General features: G+C 45.5%; 1 protein-coding gene across 4 annotated transcripts in view; it reads right to left on the bottom strand.

Annotated features, from left to right (window-relative positions):
• Positions 1-11,859, bottom strand: part of TCP11L2 (t-complex 11 like 2) — a 38,575-nt gene extending 26,716 nt beyond the window's left edge. Inside the window, exons 1-4 of one of the 4 annotated variants that reach the window (XM_024579097.4) lie at positions 11,705-11,853; positions 4,336-4,417; positions 3,624-3,816; positions 1,216-1,348 (exon numbers count right to left, since the gene is read on the bottom strand). In XM_024579097.4, the coding sequence (XP_024434865.1) occupies positions 1,216-1,348; positions 3,624-3,780 (290 nt within the window). In that variant the 5' untranslated portion in view covers positions 3,781-3,816; positions 4,336-4,417; positions 11,705-11,853. Of the gene's footprint in view, positions 1-1,215; positions 1,349-3,623; positions 3,817-4,335; positions 4,418-11,128; positions 11,654-11,704 lie in introns of those variants that run through there. The other 3 variants (XM_045186832.2, XM_024579096.3, XM_045186834.3) reach the window with 3 other exon arrangements.
• Between the last annotated feature and the right edge of the window lie 5,631 nt (positions 11,860-17,490).

Genomic DNA, 17,490 nt, shown 5'->3' with positions numbered 1-17,490 from the left:
GAGCTTACATTTTTATTCTAAGAGCACTAGAGAACCACTGAAGGGTTTTAAGCAGAGAAATGATCTCACCTGATTTACCCTTTAGTAAGTCTCTATGGCTACCACGTGGATGTGGAGGAACTAAGAATGGAGAGGGGGCAACTAGTTAGGACGGAACTAGTCCCGAGATGACCTAGCCCAGAGGTGGAGCGGCGGAGCTGGTGTAGAGGATCACGATGAAATGCAGTAACCACAGACAGCCCAACAGATGCACCCCCTGTGGCCGGTAATCTTAAAAACTACTAGGGATTCTTAGGGACGTCCCAGGGGCAAGAGGACTATGAACCACATTTTATATTTTGCAACCTCTTATGTTTACTATTGTCCTGCTTTAAAACAAACAAAAAAGTTCTGAATGGAATCAAATGTTACTTGTTGCCTTCAGGGATAGAGAGAATGAATCCGGGTTTATAAATGGCACTGTAAGGCTGAAGGTTCAGTGCCATTACCCATGAGCCAACTTTGCCTCTGAAGATCTGTAGTAACGGCCACAAGGCTTTTCTCTGTCCCGGCCACTGAAGCCAGAGAGGGTACAATAGGAAATAAGGTGTATCTACAACTAACGGTGCCTTGGTGGCGAGGTGAACAGGGCAGTGTACGCAGCTGTGGTTTCCACTGTGCATCCAGAGGCTTCCAGACTGCCGTTTCTTAGCACTTGGGCGACTCAGCTGCATTTATCTTTCACAACGTGAATACTGGCTTTTAATAAGTCAGTCTGCAAACACTCCTTGAGCATGTATTATACGTCAGATACTCTGCTAGATAACAGGGGTGGAGCAAACGATACAGACATGGTTCCTCCACTGACGGTGCCTTGGATCAGGCGGGAAGGACGGACACTGAACGCAAAACCATGACATCTTAACAACGGGAGGAGGAGGGAGCTCCAGGAGTTTTTAGCGAGGGGATGGCGTGTGTCTAATGGGCTCAGGAATGCCAGGAAAGCTTCCCTCAGGAAGTGACACATAAGCTGAGTTTTAAAGATTATGGGAAACATGTCCCCAGAGGAATGGTTTTAAAAACAAGTGTAAGACCTTGTTAGAGAGCCAGATAGGGTTTACTCCCACTCAGTATTATCCAAGGACTTCCAGGAATCAGTGTGGATTTGCGTGTGTGCGTGCACGCGCGCACACACACACGCACACAGAAGCTGCAGTACAAACACCTCTCGGTTACCTGTTCTCAGGGAGGTCAACGTGTTTCACTTGAAAGTTCTCATTGACAGCAATTTCATGAGCCAGAGTCAAATTGACTAAGTTCTTCGCTGTAGCCATCACTTCGTCAAGGGTTACAACCCTGGGCGGGCTTGCTGTTGAGAAAAAAGCAAAAACCAGTTACTGTGGTGGAAGAGAAGGTGTCACCCAATGAAGCCTCCTGATACGGCTAGAGTGTAAGTTATGCCAACATATGTTTTCGGGCTTTTACAAGAAGAGCCTACACTAAAAGAGGTGGGTTCCCCTGCTTCGCATCTGACTTCAAAAATGTAAGAACTCCTTTGACAGCTGCAGTTACTGCACTGATAAATTTTTAATGTTTTTGAGACAATCTTGTGAATATAGGCTGTTAATTTTTAAATCAGGTCACCTCATTTTTGTACCTATTATATCTGCCTTTATTACATGTAATATAGAGGAAACAGATGACTACTTTTTATGGGTAGTTTATAGCTCTCATTAACTTAAGCAGGCTTAATATTAAATAACTCTTTAAAACTAATATAATTTATAAAAATATACGCAGTATAGCGTAATGCTGAGGTGCAGCTCTAAGTTTTGCCAACTGGTAGCTGTCATCTGACCTCACGAGACATGACTGACCCCTTACAGGGCTGTCCTGAGGTGTTTCAGTAAGGTAATTCAGGTGAAGAGAAACAGAGTAAGAAGTCACTAAATGCGGATGATTAAAATAAAATAAGTCTGCTAAGCTTCATGATGTACATCTCAAAAGGAAGTAGTAAATAATTATTCTACTTATTTCTAAAGATTATTCTAAAAAATTATTCTAATAAATCAGGTCCTTTTGAAATCACTGTTGGAACTCATAGCTCCTATGGATTGAAAATTATTACCTCACCTAACAGTACTGCCTAGCAATATTTTGCTACCTAAAATAATTTTAAGAGGAGGAGGAAATGGCAACACACAGAACTAGGAAAACTCTTCCTTGGGATTCCTACGTACCCTTTTAGAGGCATCGATTTAGTATATAATATAAAGAGTAAGAAAAAGCACAGAAAGCTGAGTGGCTGCTAGCAAATTCTCTTGCCAATTCTCTGTCCCATTAAGAATCTCCTTAAAAATGTCTGTACCCTTTGTTCCAATAACCCAATTATATCGAAGGGACTCCTGGAAAGGCTTTATGCACCAAGATGGTCATGAAGTACTATTTAGAACAGGGGAAAAAAAACCCCAATGATAAATCAATCGTTAAATAAATTTATCATAGATTCACTTAAAGAAGTAGTCATAAAAAACAATGCTTTAAAAATATTCTTCCACGAGTAAATGTTTCAGTTGTGCCACGAAGTGAGAAGAGCTCGCGCGCGCGCGCACACACGTCTGTGAAGAACGCAGAGGTGACAAAGCGCTGCCAGCTGTCGCTCGCTCTGGCTGATACCCTGGGCACTGCTTTCTTTTCTCTGTCCTTAGCAACTTCCCGATGTTTAAAAATGAGAATGTACAAATTAAAATACAAATGGACAAACTTTTCTGAAGTGGGCATTTGATCATAATAAACATTGGTTACTTTTTTCTGCATTTGCTTTGTCAGTTTAAATGTTGTATTTTCTACACAAAAATGCCAATTTAAAAAGCTTAAAAAAAAAAAAAAAAGACAAACGCACCTGCTTTACACATCACTAGCTTCCACATTAAAAAAAAAAGAAAAAGAAAAAAAGATGTCTCCCTTCACGGGGCCCACTCTTTGAACGCTTTCTCTCCCTCCTAGCGCAGTACCTCTCCTCATGGGCACTTTTCTGTGATTTGCACAACAGTTTTTGAAATCAGGAAATCCTTTAGATTATTTCACTTCCTCCCTGACCCTTGAATCGGGGCAACTTTCCTTTCATGTAAGTCAGAAATCATCAGAAAAGACCAATTTGAATTTATCCTTGGATGTGGCCCAAGAAGTGATGTCCTGATGTCAAGGGCTGGATTACCACTACTTGAGAAAGACAGGTGCGGTTGATTTATAGTCAAATCACAGCACATCAGACACAGTGATGGGAAAAAAAGGACGGGTTGTAAATTTTAGTGGCTATTTACTCCCACGAGCGTGTACAAGACAGTACCGTTCCGCTATATCTAGAAAGAAGGGGAAGTCTGTACTCTGATCTCAGTCATTTCTATTTTTTTAAGATTTTATATATTTATTTTTAGAGAGGGAGGGGAAGAAACAGTGATGCGCAAGAGAAACACTGCTCCGCCGCCCCTGCACACCCCAAACCCGCAAGGCTTCAGTTCCTGGGATGACGCCCGACCCACTGAGCCACAGCAGGGAGGGCGCAGTCGTTTCTCAGTGTTGAAACCCAGCACACATGCTAGAACCACCCCTGCCCCCAGCCTCTGCACCCCCGGTCAGCTTACACGCAGGAGAGCTGGATTTGCTGGACGAGTCACTTGTAAAGCTCTGCCTGGAGCACTCGCAGTCACTGAGCGAAGCTGTGCTTTCCGACAACCGGGCAGAATCCGCATCGCTTGGCTGGTCCTCCCCCACACACTGCTTCTCGTCATTGAAGGGCATTTTGTGTCACTTGAGTGTGGGGTGAAGACAGAGTACCTGTACAGACAGACAGACCCTGTGTCAACATTCTGTGACGCTTCACCGGTGCTGCCGATGCTTCCTCCAGGGTGGACGCCCGTGTTGCATGTGTCGCAGAGTTGGAAAGCCTCCCAGAAGGTGACCCAGTGTTTCCCACAGCACCCCAGCCAGGCTATCACTAGGCCTTCAAGACTGCCTTCCGGAAAAGGGGTTCCACAGCCACAGGTGGGAGCTTAACTCAGGACATCCCCCGTGCGAATGTGGACTCCCCATGATAATGGATCCTTCAAAAATGAAGCACAGAACACAGTCTCTCCTCCTGGGCTGCTACACACGGGAAGGTAAGAGTAAAAGTGCGGGGCTCTGCGGGTCGGGCTGCCTAGGTTAGAAGGTCATTCCGTCTTTTGTCACACAGCCTTGAGGAAGCCACTGGCCATCCTACCTCGTCAGTAAAACTGGGCTGAAAGACTGTTCTCACGGGATTACTTGGACATGAACCCAGATTCATCTTGTTAAAGTGTTTAGTACAGCACTCACCTGTTAGCTACTGTTTGTTCCTATGCCTTTGTTTTGAATAAGACAGTTTTGAAACCAGCCTCATTAGTTGTCTTCGAGCCTCCTGAGGAAAGGAGAGGACTAATCAGAGTCTCTGGCTGGCCAGTCTTTTGGTTCTTCTCCATCTTCCCATGGACTGCCACGATATGAGGAGTAACGGCTGACATTCGGGTTGTACCCGACTATCCACAAAGCACCCACTACCACCCAATGGACAAACGGGCACAGGAGATCTTGATTCACAGGCTGCGGGGGACAGACTCCGGGGACAAGAAGACTTACTATGACTTAAAACCAGTCCCTTGACTCTACATTCAGTGCCACCTTGGGAACATCGGATTGCCTCGCAGGGCAGGGCAGTTGGGCCCCATCACCTCCTAGAAAGGAGATTCTGGGCACTCGGGATGCTCAGGCCTAAGCCCAGGAGCCTCAGCCAGGCCCATGAGAAGGCTGGCCTTCATGTGTGCCAGTGTCAGCTGACATGGAGAAAGGCATCTCAAATCCTAAAGGGACAGTAATGATAGTGAGGGCTCCCCGAGTCTCTCTAGATCTGAACCAGCTCATGCAAAGAGGTACACAGAGCTTTTAAAGCTGCCAGAATGTGAAACCATAGCTACGCCCAGTATGCCCAGGGATACCTGCACAGTTTCTGCTGTGATTCCTCTCATTATTTATCGAGTGCCTACTGAGTACCAGGCCCTGGGAACAGTAACACTGAACAAAACAGACAGGGCCCTGCGCTCGTGGCTGTCAAGTCCAGTTACCTAAGACTGCCTGTGCCAGATGCCAGAACACAAGAAAAGGCAAAACAAGACATCGCTGAGGAAACGTGAGAAAGGAGAGGCCAGCAGGGCTGGGATTAAGGGGGAATCTAGCCTTTGTTGAGGAAATAGTGCCACTCTTTATCTCTTGGGTGGTAGACAAGAACGGGCCTGAGAGGGACTGGTTAAGGGTCAGAAGCTCAAGGGCATCTGCACCTGACCTCACCTAAGCAAACTTCTTCAGACCTGCCACTCACAGAAATGCCCCAGTGCTGGGCCCACCACTTTCACAGACAGAAAACCACTAACTTGGAGGTTGCCTCTGTAGACCAAAGGGCAAGGAGTTGAGTGTAGCTGCCAGGAAGCTACCAGGTAGAGGTATTCACCTTACCCTACAGTCCCAAGGCCAACCACCATGAACACGGGGTATACAATAGCCCTGAGCCCCCCTTACGCCATGCAAACTAGATACCACTTGAGCTTCAGCTCCCATCTGCTTGGGGAGGAGGGGGGAGGACGAAAGAAAAGCTTGTGCTCCAATCCTTTCACTTCCACCAAACCCCAGATCCCAAATGGAATGAATGCTTACCCTTCCCTCTAGCTTTCTTTCTCTGCCAATATTTTACTTCTCATGGACGGCATTTCTTTAAAATGCTACCTCCTCCAGAAAGCCTTCCCTCTCTTCTCTGGCCAGGGCCAAGGGCACTCGTCTTAGTACACCTGCAGCACATCTCCTGTATCTTCATGACAGTGCTCAGTCACCTGCACGCTGATTCTTCTCCCGTGGCTACTTCCAGCTCTCCTTAATAAGGCAGGAGTTGTGTCTCGTCCACTGCCAGCGTCAGATATGTGACAAGTATTCATTCGGTGTCAGCGGAATTGGAATCACTGAATCCCATCTGGTGCAGCTTCAGCCAGAACATTTGCAAACTGATAGCACTGCCCATCATGCAGGGGCCTGGTACTGCCAGAGTTCAGCACCGGAGAGAGAACCTCCACTGAAACCTACCTTATTAGGTTTAAGACTTAACGTTCCCAGGTCCGTATCACATTCTTATTTGAGAATCTTAACCTTTGTTTCCACCTTATTATTTTTTTCAGTCATTCCACTGTAACAATTGTGCTGGGTGGCCTGCTCATATTTCTCTTTACTTCGGCTGTTTTTCCAAGTAAAGGTGCATAAAAGCTTTCATCCACTGGAATTTATGGAGTAGGTTAATTCATACATTAATCCATTGGATTTATTTCACCATAAATTCACCCATTCTAATTATTAACTGTCCGTTTCATTTTTCTACTCCAGCTGAGCAGCACACTTTGTAGGTTTTTAAATTGTGTTTAACAAGGCAACAAAGTACAAAGATTTAAAAAATAAAAGATCTCACTTAGAAGGCAGAAGTCGAGTATATGAGGCCTAAGTCTGTCATTAATCTCCTGTGTGGCTTTCTGCACACCACATCTGCTTTCTGCACCTCATTTTTCCAAGCATGTTGGTCAGTTGTAAGTTCCCTTTCAGCTAGAAATCGCTAAAGTGCGACAAACCCAGGGTTCCATGAGGCATCACTAGAAGTTCCCAGAAATTATATGTGCTCACTGCAGACACAGTTAATAACATGCAACCTTACTTTTTTCTAACAATTCACTGAAGGCAGAGTTTCTAGCACAGGGAATACAACAGAAAATTTAAAGGCTTCAAAATGTTCAGAAACTTGTTTAGTTGGTAGAAGTTCTCCCACACTCGGCTTCAGTGCATCCAAGCAGAAACTTTTCTTTGAAGCCGAACGTCCATTATTACTTCATCAGGAAATTGCCCATTTCCTCATATAGGCAAGCTAATATTGCCTAACTCATAGGGCTGGTGTGATATTTCATTTAGTCAGTGTATGTACAGTGCTCGGAGCGATGTCTGACACAGTATAAACAGGATACAGATGTTTGTTAGTAGTAGTAGTATTTGCTTTTGTTGTTGTCATTATCATCATTTTAGGCATTAAAAGCTCTAGAGGGAAGGAGAGTTTTTATCCCCTGATGACAAAAACATGTTCCCCTGCAGATAAACAAGACTGGTAGTTGGCTAGGACAGAACTCTTGCGTTTGTTTGAAATACAAAAGCCAAAAAACAAGTGGCCCATCCTGGTAATAAATCGTCTTCTGAAAGTTCCTTCACATCTTTTCTTGTTCTCGGGTTTCTGTGTAAGTCATCTGGGGACAATGCTACTTGACTCAAAAAACATTGAGGGTAATTAGGCTGCTTTTAAAACGATTGTGGATTCTCTCTTAGAATAAGTGATAATAGAACCAGGCTGATTCTTTAAGAAAGGTAATGCTTCTCATACTAACAAACTTAGATCTACTTCACCTTCACCACTGTGACTCACAATCAAACCACTCAACTCTTCAGGAACACCGCATCTCAAACCTGGTGGATTCACTCACAGGTCAAAGGTAAAGTCAAAGGTGAAGACAGAAGATAACTCTAAGCAAAGCCTCCAATACTACAGTAGGTCACAATTCAAAGAGAATCACATTTTTCATTGCAGTGCTCCATGTTTAATAATAATAAATGCAGTTATTATATCATACCTTCCAAGGTCAAATATTTGGATGCAGCAGACACTTAAGTAGTTCTCGTTGAATGAATAAATGGATGAATGAATGGCAGAAAGACCACTGCTATTTTAGAGAGGAGGGAATGGGTGCAGGGACCTGAGGGGACCAGTCCTGTGTTTCATAACAGATGGAAGGAAGATTGGTTGTAATTGTTGTGAAGATTAATTTACATAGTCCGTGTCAAGTACTTAAGCGCCTAGTAATTGATTATCAACTATTATTTTATTCTTACTAAAAGAAGTGATGAATTCCCAAAATGTCACTGTCATAAAAACAAAGAAAGGCTAGGATGTGTCCCAGATGAAAAGATACTAGGCAGTGAGTGCAATAGAGGATTCTAGCCTGGACCCTGTACCAGAGGAAGGAAAGGGACCTTATTGGGTCAATTGAGTACATTGTTACAATACTTGAATCTACTTCTGTATTGCAACATTAAATTTACTCAAGTTGATAAATGCACTGCAATTATGTGTTTAGGAATAAAGTATGATGTATCTAACTTTCTTTCAAATTACTCAAATAAGAGAAAACAATAAAGCATATGGAGCAAAATGTTAACAGGTGAATATAAGTAAAAGGTAGACAATAGGAAATTCTTTGTACTGTTCTTGCAATTTTGTCTATAAGTTTGAAATTATTTCTGAGCTAAAGGTTAAAAGAGAAGAAAGTATTAAACTGAAACATCAAGTCTAATTCGAAACAGTTCGGTCCCCTGCAGTTTTCAGATTTTGGTTGTTCCCATTACTGACAGCTTAGATACCACCCCATTGCAAAAGTTCTGCACAGTCAGACTTGTCCCAATGTGCTTTTTGAACAGTGCCTAGAAAACAAAACAGGAAATAGGCTGGAGCCCTTCCAAAGAGGTAAAATAAATCATCCCTTTTAAGAGTTCTCTTCCAGGTTTCCCCTTCCCTAAGAAGTCTCCCGGCGGTGGTTTACAATCCTTCTGTGACCTGGCCTTGCCCACCTCATCCAGTACCCCTCTCCCACTAACCTTTCCTGCTCCAGACACCACGGGCTTCCTTGAGTTCCTCGGACAAGCCTGACTTCCTACTTTAGAGCACTTGCACCTGCTGTTCTCCTCCTGGAATGTTCTCCTCCCTGACCACAAGACGGGCTTCTTGTCACTCAGATTCGAAATTAAATGTTACAACTTTAAAGTCCTTTCCATGATATCCCCACTCACTCCATCTAAATTAGCCATCTATAGCTGAGAACCTTTCCTGGGATACAGCGAGAGCTCTGAGTATCATTGAGGAACAAATTAAGCCACATTCTTATTCATAAGACAACTTGGGTTTCCCTTCTCTTCTCCCTGCCTCACTCATATTGCTCATATTCTCATTATGCAGTCACTCAAAGTACTATAGTTGTTTCTGCGTATCTGTCTCCCCACTAAATTTTAAGCAGCTTGCAGGAAAGAGCTATGTCTCCACTCCCAGTACCTTAGAAATTCAACACATTTCTAAGGCACAATAATTCAAACTAGCAAAGACTCACAGTTACATTGTGCCTCTTCACACTCTCAATGCTCACTAAGAGCAAATAATAACAAGTAAAGCTAATAGTTATTAGGTGTTTATTATGGCCCAGCCCCCATGAAAAGTGTTTTAAAAGTTTTCTCTCCTTGAATCTTCATTACAGCCTTGCCAACTAAGGTATTGCTATTATTCCTATTTTATATGTAAGGACCTGAGGCTCAGAGAGGTTAAATTACTTGCCCAAGAATTTCCAGCAGAAACAGCAACAGCACAACTCAGATCCAGGTAATGGATTCCCTAAAGCCCAGGCTTTCCATCCCTCCAGGATGGCTGGAGAAATTTTGGCATGCTGCTCATTCTTTCCATTTTCACTCTGCCAAATCAGTCTACCTATCACCACGAAAACATATGCACATGTGTTAGCGAGCTGACCTTATCCCAGGGTGGCTACTCAAGTGCTACCGTGAAGGGTATCACTGACAGTCTATTGAGCAAAATAACTCTCAACCACCTCTCTAGAGGGACTGAAAATCCTCCATCAGGAAGCCATTCTTTAAGTACTGCAAAAGTCCCAGTTAAAACTCAAATATAAAAGGGTTAACTGCTTACAACTAATGTAAGTCAAAAAGATTTCAAAGTGAATTGTTGAGATTACCCAGCAGTGCCCGGAGGAATGGAACCCATCCAGCTAAGGTTGTCAACGAAAAGAGGAATTTCAAGCAACATCTAGTGGGGATCATCTTGGAAGACCCAGTCCAGGTCAGGTGCCAGGACAACCATTTACATATGTGAAGTAGAGGGCAAGGAGTCAGTGGAGTAAGTGTGGGCCTGGAAGAAAAACTGCAGATGGTGAGGAAAATCCCCATCTTCTGCAAAATGTTGCTTTAGAACCAGGCCCAGACAGCAGCGCTGAAAGGTTATTCATTCCCAGCAAAGCAAAGACCAGAGCAGAGAGGTAGGTGCTTGCTCCATTCAGCTAGAGAACAGTGGTCTTCATCATATGAGAGCCAACAAAGAGCTAGATAAAGCCAACAAGCCAGTCATTGTCCAAAACAGCAGTTGCTCAGGGCACATCCAACATGACAGCATCAGGGAGGAGGGTTTCTAGGCACTTTTCCTTCTTGGAAACACTTCTCCTCCCACCCCGGGAGGCCCTGTTTCGGTACCTGTGCCCTCTGGGGCCCTCAACCCCCTCAAAGTGGCACTGAAGCTGCTCCCACACACAACTGGGTATCTGTAGCCCTGGGCCACTTCAAGTCAGGCCACCTCTGTGGGCTGCCAAGGTGATGTATGAACCCTGGAGGCAAGGGGAAAAGGCAGACAGGGAGCCCCCTAAAGTGGGAAACACTGCTGTAACCTCATGACCCTTGGCTGGTAGCAAAGAGCAAGACCTCTACGCTGGAGATCATGAGACCATGGGGGTCTTGGGGACTGCTGGGGTACTGGGGACAAGGACAATTTGCCTAGCTTCTTCAAGGTAAAAGTAACAGGACAGCCATCCAAGGCAGTATTTCCCAAACTTCAATCATTTGAGTACCATTCTTCATGCCTGTTTCCATGTTGCCCTCCTCACCCATACACTAATTTATCAATCACTTCTCTTTATCTTCACCTGAGTTATGCGTTTAAATACACTGCATTGAAAAGGAAACTTTGTATCATTGTGAAATCTCTCAGTTAATGGAACAGTTTTTCCTAATACTCACGAAAACACAGAACACATCATCACGTTCGTTTGTCCACGTGCCACCTCAAATCATCACTATTAACCCCAGTGGTGCCACCAAGAGGAGAGGCTTTGGGAAGCACGAGCAGTCCCCAAGAGGCCGGGGGCTGGACCCCGGGTCCAACAGGCTCCCCTAGAGAGGGCACCCTCGAGTCAGCTCAGACGAACGCCCCCCGCCCCCCAACACAGACACATACCCACGTCCTCCCGCAGCCTCTCCACTCCAGCAGCAGTTTCCTGTCAAAACAAACCCTTGGGGGAGGGGACGGCGGAGGCCGAGCCCAGCGCCGGGGAAACCCCGGCAACAAGCCCCAAACACACGCTTCGGGCCCCGCCCGGCCCTCACGACGGCTCGGTTCGCCCCCTCCAGCGAGGCTGGGGGTCGCGGGCGAGAGACTGTCCCTTCCCGGGGAGATGGTGCGAAGCCGCTCCCAGAGCGGCCGCTGGCGCGGGCCCAGCGAGATGTTACACCGCGGCCCAGCGGCAGCGACCCGGCGGCCTCCGGGACCCGAGCCCCGCGGCCACCCCGACCCCCGCCGCGGCTGCTCGCGTGCCCTGCTCCCACGCGGGACGGCAGTGCGAAGTCAAACCAGAGGATTGGGGGGAGCGAGAAGAATGGTACTCGCTTTAACGCCCCTGGCCCGGCGTCTCAGGACTCCGTTCCACAGTGGAGCGTGGAGGCTCCAGGCTGCCCCAACCCAACGTGACCCCCTCCGTCGGCCCGAGCCCTACACCCCGGGGCCGGCGACCCCTCCCCCGGGACGCATACGCACCGGGCCCCGCGCGGAGACAGGCGGAGGAGAGACTGCGTGCGCCCGGGGCAAGGGTCTCTGCGCGCCCCTCACCCAGGCCGGCACAAGCACCTGGAACACTGCCCGTCCAACCAACGCCAGGCTCCCTGTTCCCCCCACCCCCCCGCCCCACGCGGTATTTAAAGGGCCGGGAGGGACTCTGCGGAGACGGCCGCGGCACGACCATCACGTGACGGGCGAGTGGGGGGAAGAGAGCACACGGCCGAGGAGAACCAGGGCGTTTCAGCCTCCGCTGGCGGAGCTCGGACGGGTTTCGCTCACTACAGATAGTGTGTCCGCACGTTCGGATGAAAGGAGCTGAGGGGAGCCTGAACTGAGGGTGCTTGGGGTGGCGGAGGGAACGCTCCCCCCCGCGGCCCCGGAGTAGTGCAGTCCGGGGGCTCCTGGGGGCGGAGAGAGAAGTGTTTACGGAACTGGGGCAGCAGTGCAGCCCCGAGAGCCGGCGTTGGAGGCGGGGCCTGGCTGAGCGCTGGGGGCGGGGCTAAGATGGGGGCGGGGAAGGGGAGCCGAGGTGGGTCGCTGAGGGCACCGCGAAGCCGCCTGAGGCTCGGCTTCTGGAAGCGCTGGATTGACCCCCTTGGGATCGCCGTGGGTGCACTAGCGTGTGGACATTGCTGCAAGCTCCCCGGCCGCAGGTGGAACTTCTACAACCCGAGTAACCCGCCATCTAGACGGGGCGATCCGAATTGGGTGTTCACTGTCACACCGTCGACATTTACAGAAACAGCCCGAACGGCAGTGTGGCAAGTGCGTTTCCACGCACGTCAGCCAGCAACTGTGTCACCCACGTTTGTGTCTGCACCTCCACGTAAACACGGGTCCAGATTTGCATACGGCTGGACTAGACGATTAACTCCTGGGCGTCACACCCACTCAGGCTCTCTGAAGAGTAAACTTGTGTGTAAGCAAAAGATAAAGCATCTTACTTCCCCTAAGGGTTCTTGGCAGCAGCTAACTCTCTGTCCGGGAGAAGTTTCGACATTTGTTAAGGTAAATAGGCAGTGCCGGGATGGGCTCGGTGCTGTCAGGCCTAATGCTTCGCCCTTGTGGGCATGCGTCAGGGTGTACAGAAACACCCTTCCCCCAACCTGGCTCATGAAAACCACTCTATCTTCTGCCAGGTGTAAATTGGTGTTACTCAGGAGATAGTTCCATGCAGGAATGTAAGTAAATTTTATATAGGTTGAAGTGTTTTTATTTAGTGTTGAAATCAATCTGGCTTGGGGAGGCAAAATTGGCTCTAGGAAAAAACCAGATAGGCAACATTTTAAAGCAGGGGAGAAAGGCAGTTGTCATAAGTGGAATATTCAGTGTTACAATAGGGATTCATCTTGAGTTCAAACCCTGGCTCTGACATTTACTACCCGTGAGATCTTGGTCATTGGGGAGAGCAGTGATGACCGTCTCATTGGGTTATAGTGAGGATGAAATGAGATAGACTGAATGGTTAGAGCTGTACACACTAAGCAGTCAATTAGTGTTAGTTACTGAAACTCTTTGGCAAACCACTCTAAACAAACTTATCTGATGATCAGTATAAATTTGTGTTTGTGCCTCCTTATGCCATTCTCTCCTCCCTTCTCTAAAAATACACAACTTGATACAGACCAAGAGATTAATGACAAAATACTGTTGCCCCCCAAATTCATTTCCAGATTCTTTCATGCCCTTGTTTGTAGTTTGTTGGAATCAGCAGTAGAATAACAGATGCCTCCAATTTCAACTCTTGTGAAATAACTGCCACCACACAACTGCCATCAACACCTTAAAATCTCCACAATAGAAAGATTAACCAAAAATACCCCTCAAACTTCTGAACACTGTGACAATGACACATTGCAGCTTTGCTTCCTTTGTTAGTTTTGTAGGAGCTTAAGTATTGTTTTTGCTTTATTGAATAACTTGGAGCAGGTGAGCATGAGTCAAGAGAGCTGACCAGTCTACCTGGATGACCAGCTGCTTGACCCCAGGTATAAAGCTCAACTACGTGACTCTCAACACCATAAGGAAGCAATTTTTATCAAAGCAGGTGAATTAAGTTTCAGCGTGCTGAGTTGAGAACCTTTAGGTGGAAGAGGTGGGGTAACATCAGAGACCCAAGCCAGGGAGAAAAAATATCCTGGAAACACAATCTTCTGTTACTTTGACATTAAATAACTTGCTATCTGAAAACTTCTTGGTCCATTATCCGACCAACTGCCCTTAGCCTGACTTGGATATTAAAAGCACTTTGAAAAAAATATAGTGCTGTGAAATATTTCACAGTTCCTTTTAAAAATGAGCCTTGCGTCACGTTCTTGCTCAGATTGCTCAGGCAGTCTTAGAATAAAACCCTCCTGCTCAGATTATGTTCAAGACGTTCTGGGGGGAAAAAAAAACATCTGAAAAGGCAGTCTCTTTAGGGAGTAAAGTAACTAGGCTTTTCTTTGAAGAAGATGTTTTCACACCTAATTTTTCTAGCTTTTTGGGGAGCCCACCTGGGGAACTCATGGTAATGCAGTTTGTTTTTTCCCTACCAACTACACAACAGACTACATTGGCTAACTTGCTTTTGGTAAGTAAGGGCATGTCAAAAATTTTGCTCTGTAAAGAAATGTAAATACTAATTTTCTTTTTACACACCTGAATTTTCAATTACAATGAATCCTTGAGGGAAAAAAATCAGAAAATCCAAAACTTTCTTTTTAATATGTATTTGCAACTCTTCAACCATTTAACTTGTACAATGGAGCTGCATTTTGTGCTGATTTAGCATAATGCAAGTTCAACTATACTACTCAGATGAGACAGGGTGTGGGGAACACAAGAGAATGATTTAAACACCAACAGTGATTTTGCCCCTATTCTCTCTATGGGAGTTTTAAGGCTTCTCTTCCTGAGTTGATCTCAGTTTCCGAGCTTCTCATTTTGTTCCAAGCTTCTTACCCAGCCTGGCTTTATGGATGTGCAGCCCATCCTGTTGCATAAGACCCTCCACTTGGAAGAGCCCCGCAGGTGGTTTAATGCTCTGCTGCTGCCATCTTGACATTTGTCATAATTTTTTTTTAACAAGAAGCCCCACATTTTCATTTTGCACTGGACCTCCAAAATTACATAGCTGGTCCTGATCTCACCGCACAGATTATGAGTCTGATGTTTAAAGGTACTTATTTTCCCTTAACCTGTCCCCAAATATAAAGAAAAAAAAGTGGGCATGTCCCAGTTCTTGGGATCCATTGAAGGAACTTGCAGTGATAACTTTGGTACATAACTATGACCTTATGGTGTCCCTTTAGGACCTAACCTCTCACATAAGATAGGACTGCATTGTAGGTAGAAAAATGGATTAAATGGAACCTCATCTTTCTTTTTCTCCCCTGTTCATCTGACGTTGCTAGGAAAGGGTAAAATTCAGTAAGGTGGGAGAGGGCAATATAAAGTGAAAGGAATAGAAATAATTTGTCTAGTACACAAACTAGAAAATTGGTCCCTGAATGTTCAAAATTTAACCACACCTTCTTGGCAGATTTTGTAATTTTTTTTCTTTTTATCTTGAATAGAAAGCAGGTTTAGATCATTGACCACTTTTGACAGTTAATCAAACTGTTGATGCTTGATCAGGTTTCCCAAGGACCAAAACCAGTTTTTCCTCTGACTCCACTGAACTGAAATGAATTAAGCATAAAATTGGAGGTTATTTCTCATTCCAATTATTTGTGCCCTCACACCTTGGATATAGCCCCAGACCCTGAACCCCCGCATACTAAAAGAAATAACATTCTTAATATCCTCCCTTCACCCTTCCTGGGCCCCCTCCACTTACCTGGAAACTACTGCAGTCCCCTACAAAGCAAAAATGAATGAGCCAGCAGTGAAGGCAACTCTGGGCAGGAAGTGGGAGGGGCCCAGGAGACTGGTGCTCAAGGAAGCACCTAGAGGAAGCTGAAGAGGTGATGATTCAGAGCTGTGGTGGAGACAGCCCTGCTCCTGACCCCATCTCTGGCCACCAGGCAGCCCTTTCCTGAATGCCTTCATAGCTCAATTGTGCTTGAATAGTTCGATCTCCACTTTAAACCTACATTGGAACACCAGTGAGGGAAGAGCTTCTAAAATAAGAGACAAAACTTAGAAGACATAAAGGAAAAGATGTAAAAATGTGTCTTCAGACAGCATGTTCAACATAAAAAAACAAGAACAAAAAAACACGAGTTAAGACGATGATCATGTGGTGATACCATTTATCCCTGACAGAGACCTTGCACTTGAGACATGTATTCTTTATGTATGAAACGCATAGAAGTGGACGAAAAAGTTACTCTCAAAACTGTTTAGGAAGCAAGTTGGGAGGTGTTTCTGATTTAGTCTATAGACATGCAAGTGGCTTATTTCTTTTACAGTGAGAATGTATTCATTCAGGTGTCACCAATATAATTTCACAGTGCGGTACAAGGGTACCACTCTTACCATTGTACTCCCTCCTGATTATGCCTTAGTGGTGGTAGGCTATTGCATAATACATAACTTTTCCATCTCCCTTTTATTCATATTTTCAAGGTCATGAAAACAAATGGAGCTTTCCATATAAATTACAGAAAGGGATAGATTTGCAAAAGGTCCTTATTATTTTTAAAAGATAATTTAAAATTCTATGGCAGGTCAACTTTATTTATGCTGGGTGGGAAGATACTAATCTTTACTTTTTAAGTAGTTCCCTTCTAACCCAATTCTTAGGAAGTCAAAGTGTAGGGCATTTACTTGCATTTTTAAGACATGGTTTGCCCCTACCTGTGATTTCTAAGGCTTTCCTTCCTTTGATGACAAACTGAACAGGCATTCTTTCCCAAAGTGGTATGGGACTTTAGTAAGAACAACTTTTGAGGATAAAAAATTGAGCGCCTCGAACCTTCAGGGCTTTTAGCTGCGCAGTAGCTTTTAGCTGAGTTCCTGAGGGTTCTAGTAGGAGGTGTTGAAGGGAACCAAAGTGTTCCCACCCCGAAGCTACCTTTTTGGAGATATTGATTTTAAGCTCTTCCTTAAGAAATAAGACTCGGAAAGAAACTTCAAACCACCCGCAAGAGATTCAGACAGAAAAACCTGCTTTGGGAAGGAAATCTTAGAATGTTCACCTTAGCCTAATTTGAATTAAATGTGGTAAACAGGAGGGCTTTGGGCAGGAGCAGGCTAGCCAGCTATCCTGAGTGCCATTGTTTCTGAGCTGTCCAGCCAGGAGATCCCTGCCACATGTGTTCTATTCTCCCCCAACCACCTGTGAGCCTCCCTTTCTCACTTCTGAAATCTAATGCCCCTTCCCCGCCTTTTCTCCTTTGTCCAAAGAGTTATATACTCAATGTTGCCTCACTGTTTGGGGAATTTTCATGCTTATGTGAATTTTCCATGCTCATGTATTAAAACTTTGAATTTTTTTCTGTTAACCTGTCTCTGTTAATTTGGTCATTAGCCTGTCTAAAAGAATGTAGAAGGTGGGAGGAAAACCTTTCTCTATTTTAGCCCCCACACTTTACGAGGGCACTGAGGGTTTGGGTAACCGAAGGGTTATTCAGTGACTCACTGAATTGGTGGGTCAAGAATAGAAACCGGAGCTTATTTCATGGCTTCTGTACACGCGCACATGTAGAGTCACATGCGAAGTATTACCTATTGGCATAATTATCTAATTTCCATAACAACATGTCAACAAGCACGCTGTCAACTGAGTGCCCGAAGTATTTGTAGTCACGTTCCACATTCCATTACCCCAGGAGGGTGCT

The sequence above is a fragment of the Desmodus rotundus genome, chromosome 3, assembly GCF_022682495.2.
Source record: "Desmodus rotundus isolate HL8 chromosome 3, HLdesRot8A.1, whole genome shotgun sequence".
Classification (NCBI taxonomy): Eukaryota; Metazoa; Chordata; class Mammalia; order Chiroptera; family Phyllostomidae; genus Desmodus; species Desmodus rotundus.
Note: the sequence above shows the minus strand (reverse complement) of the source record. Positions and strands in the feature narration are given on the sequence as shown.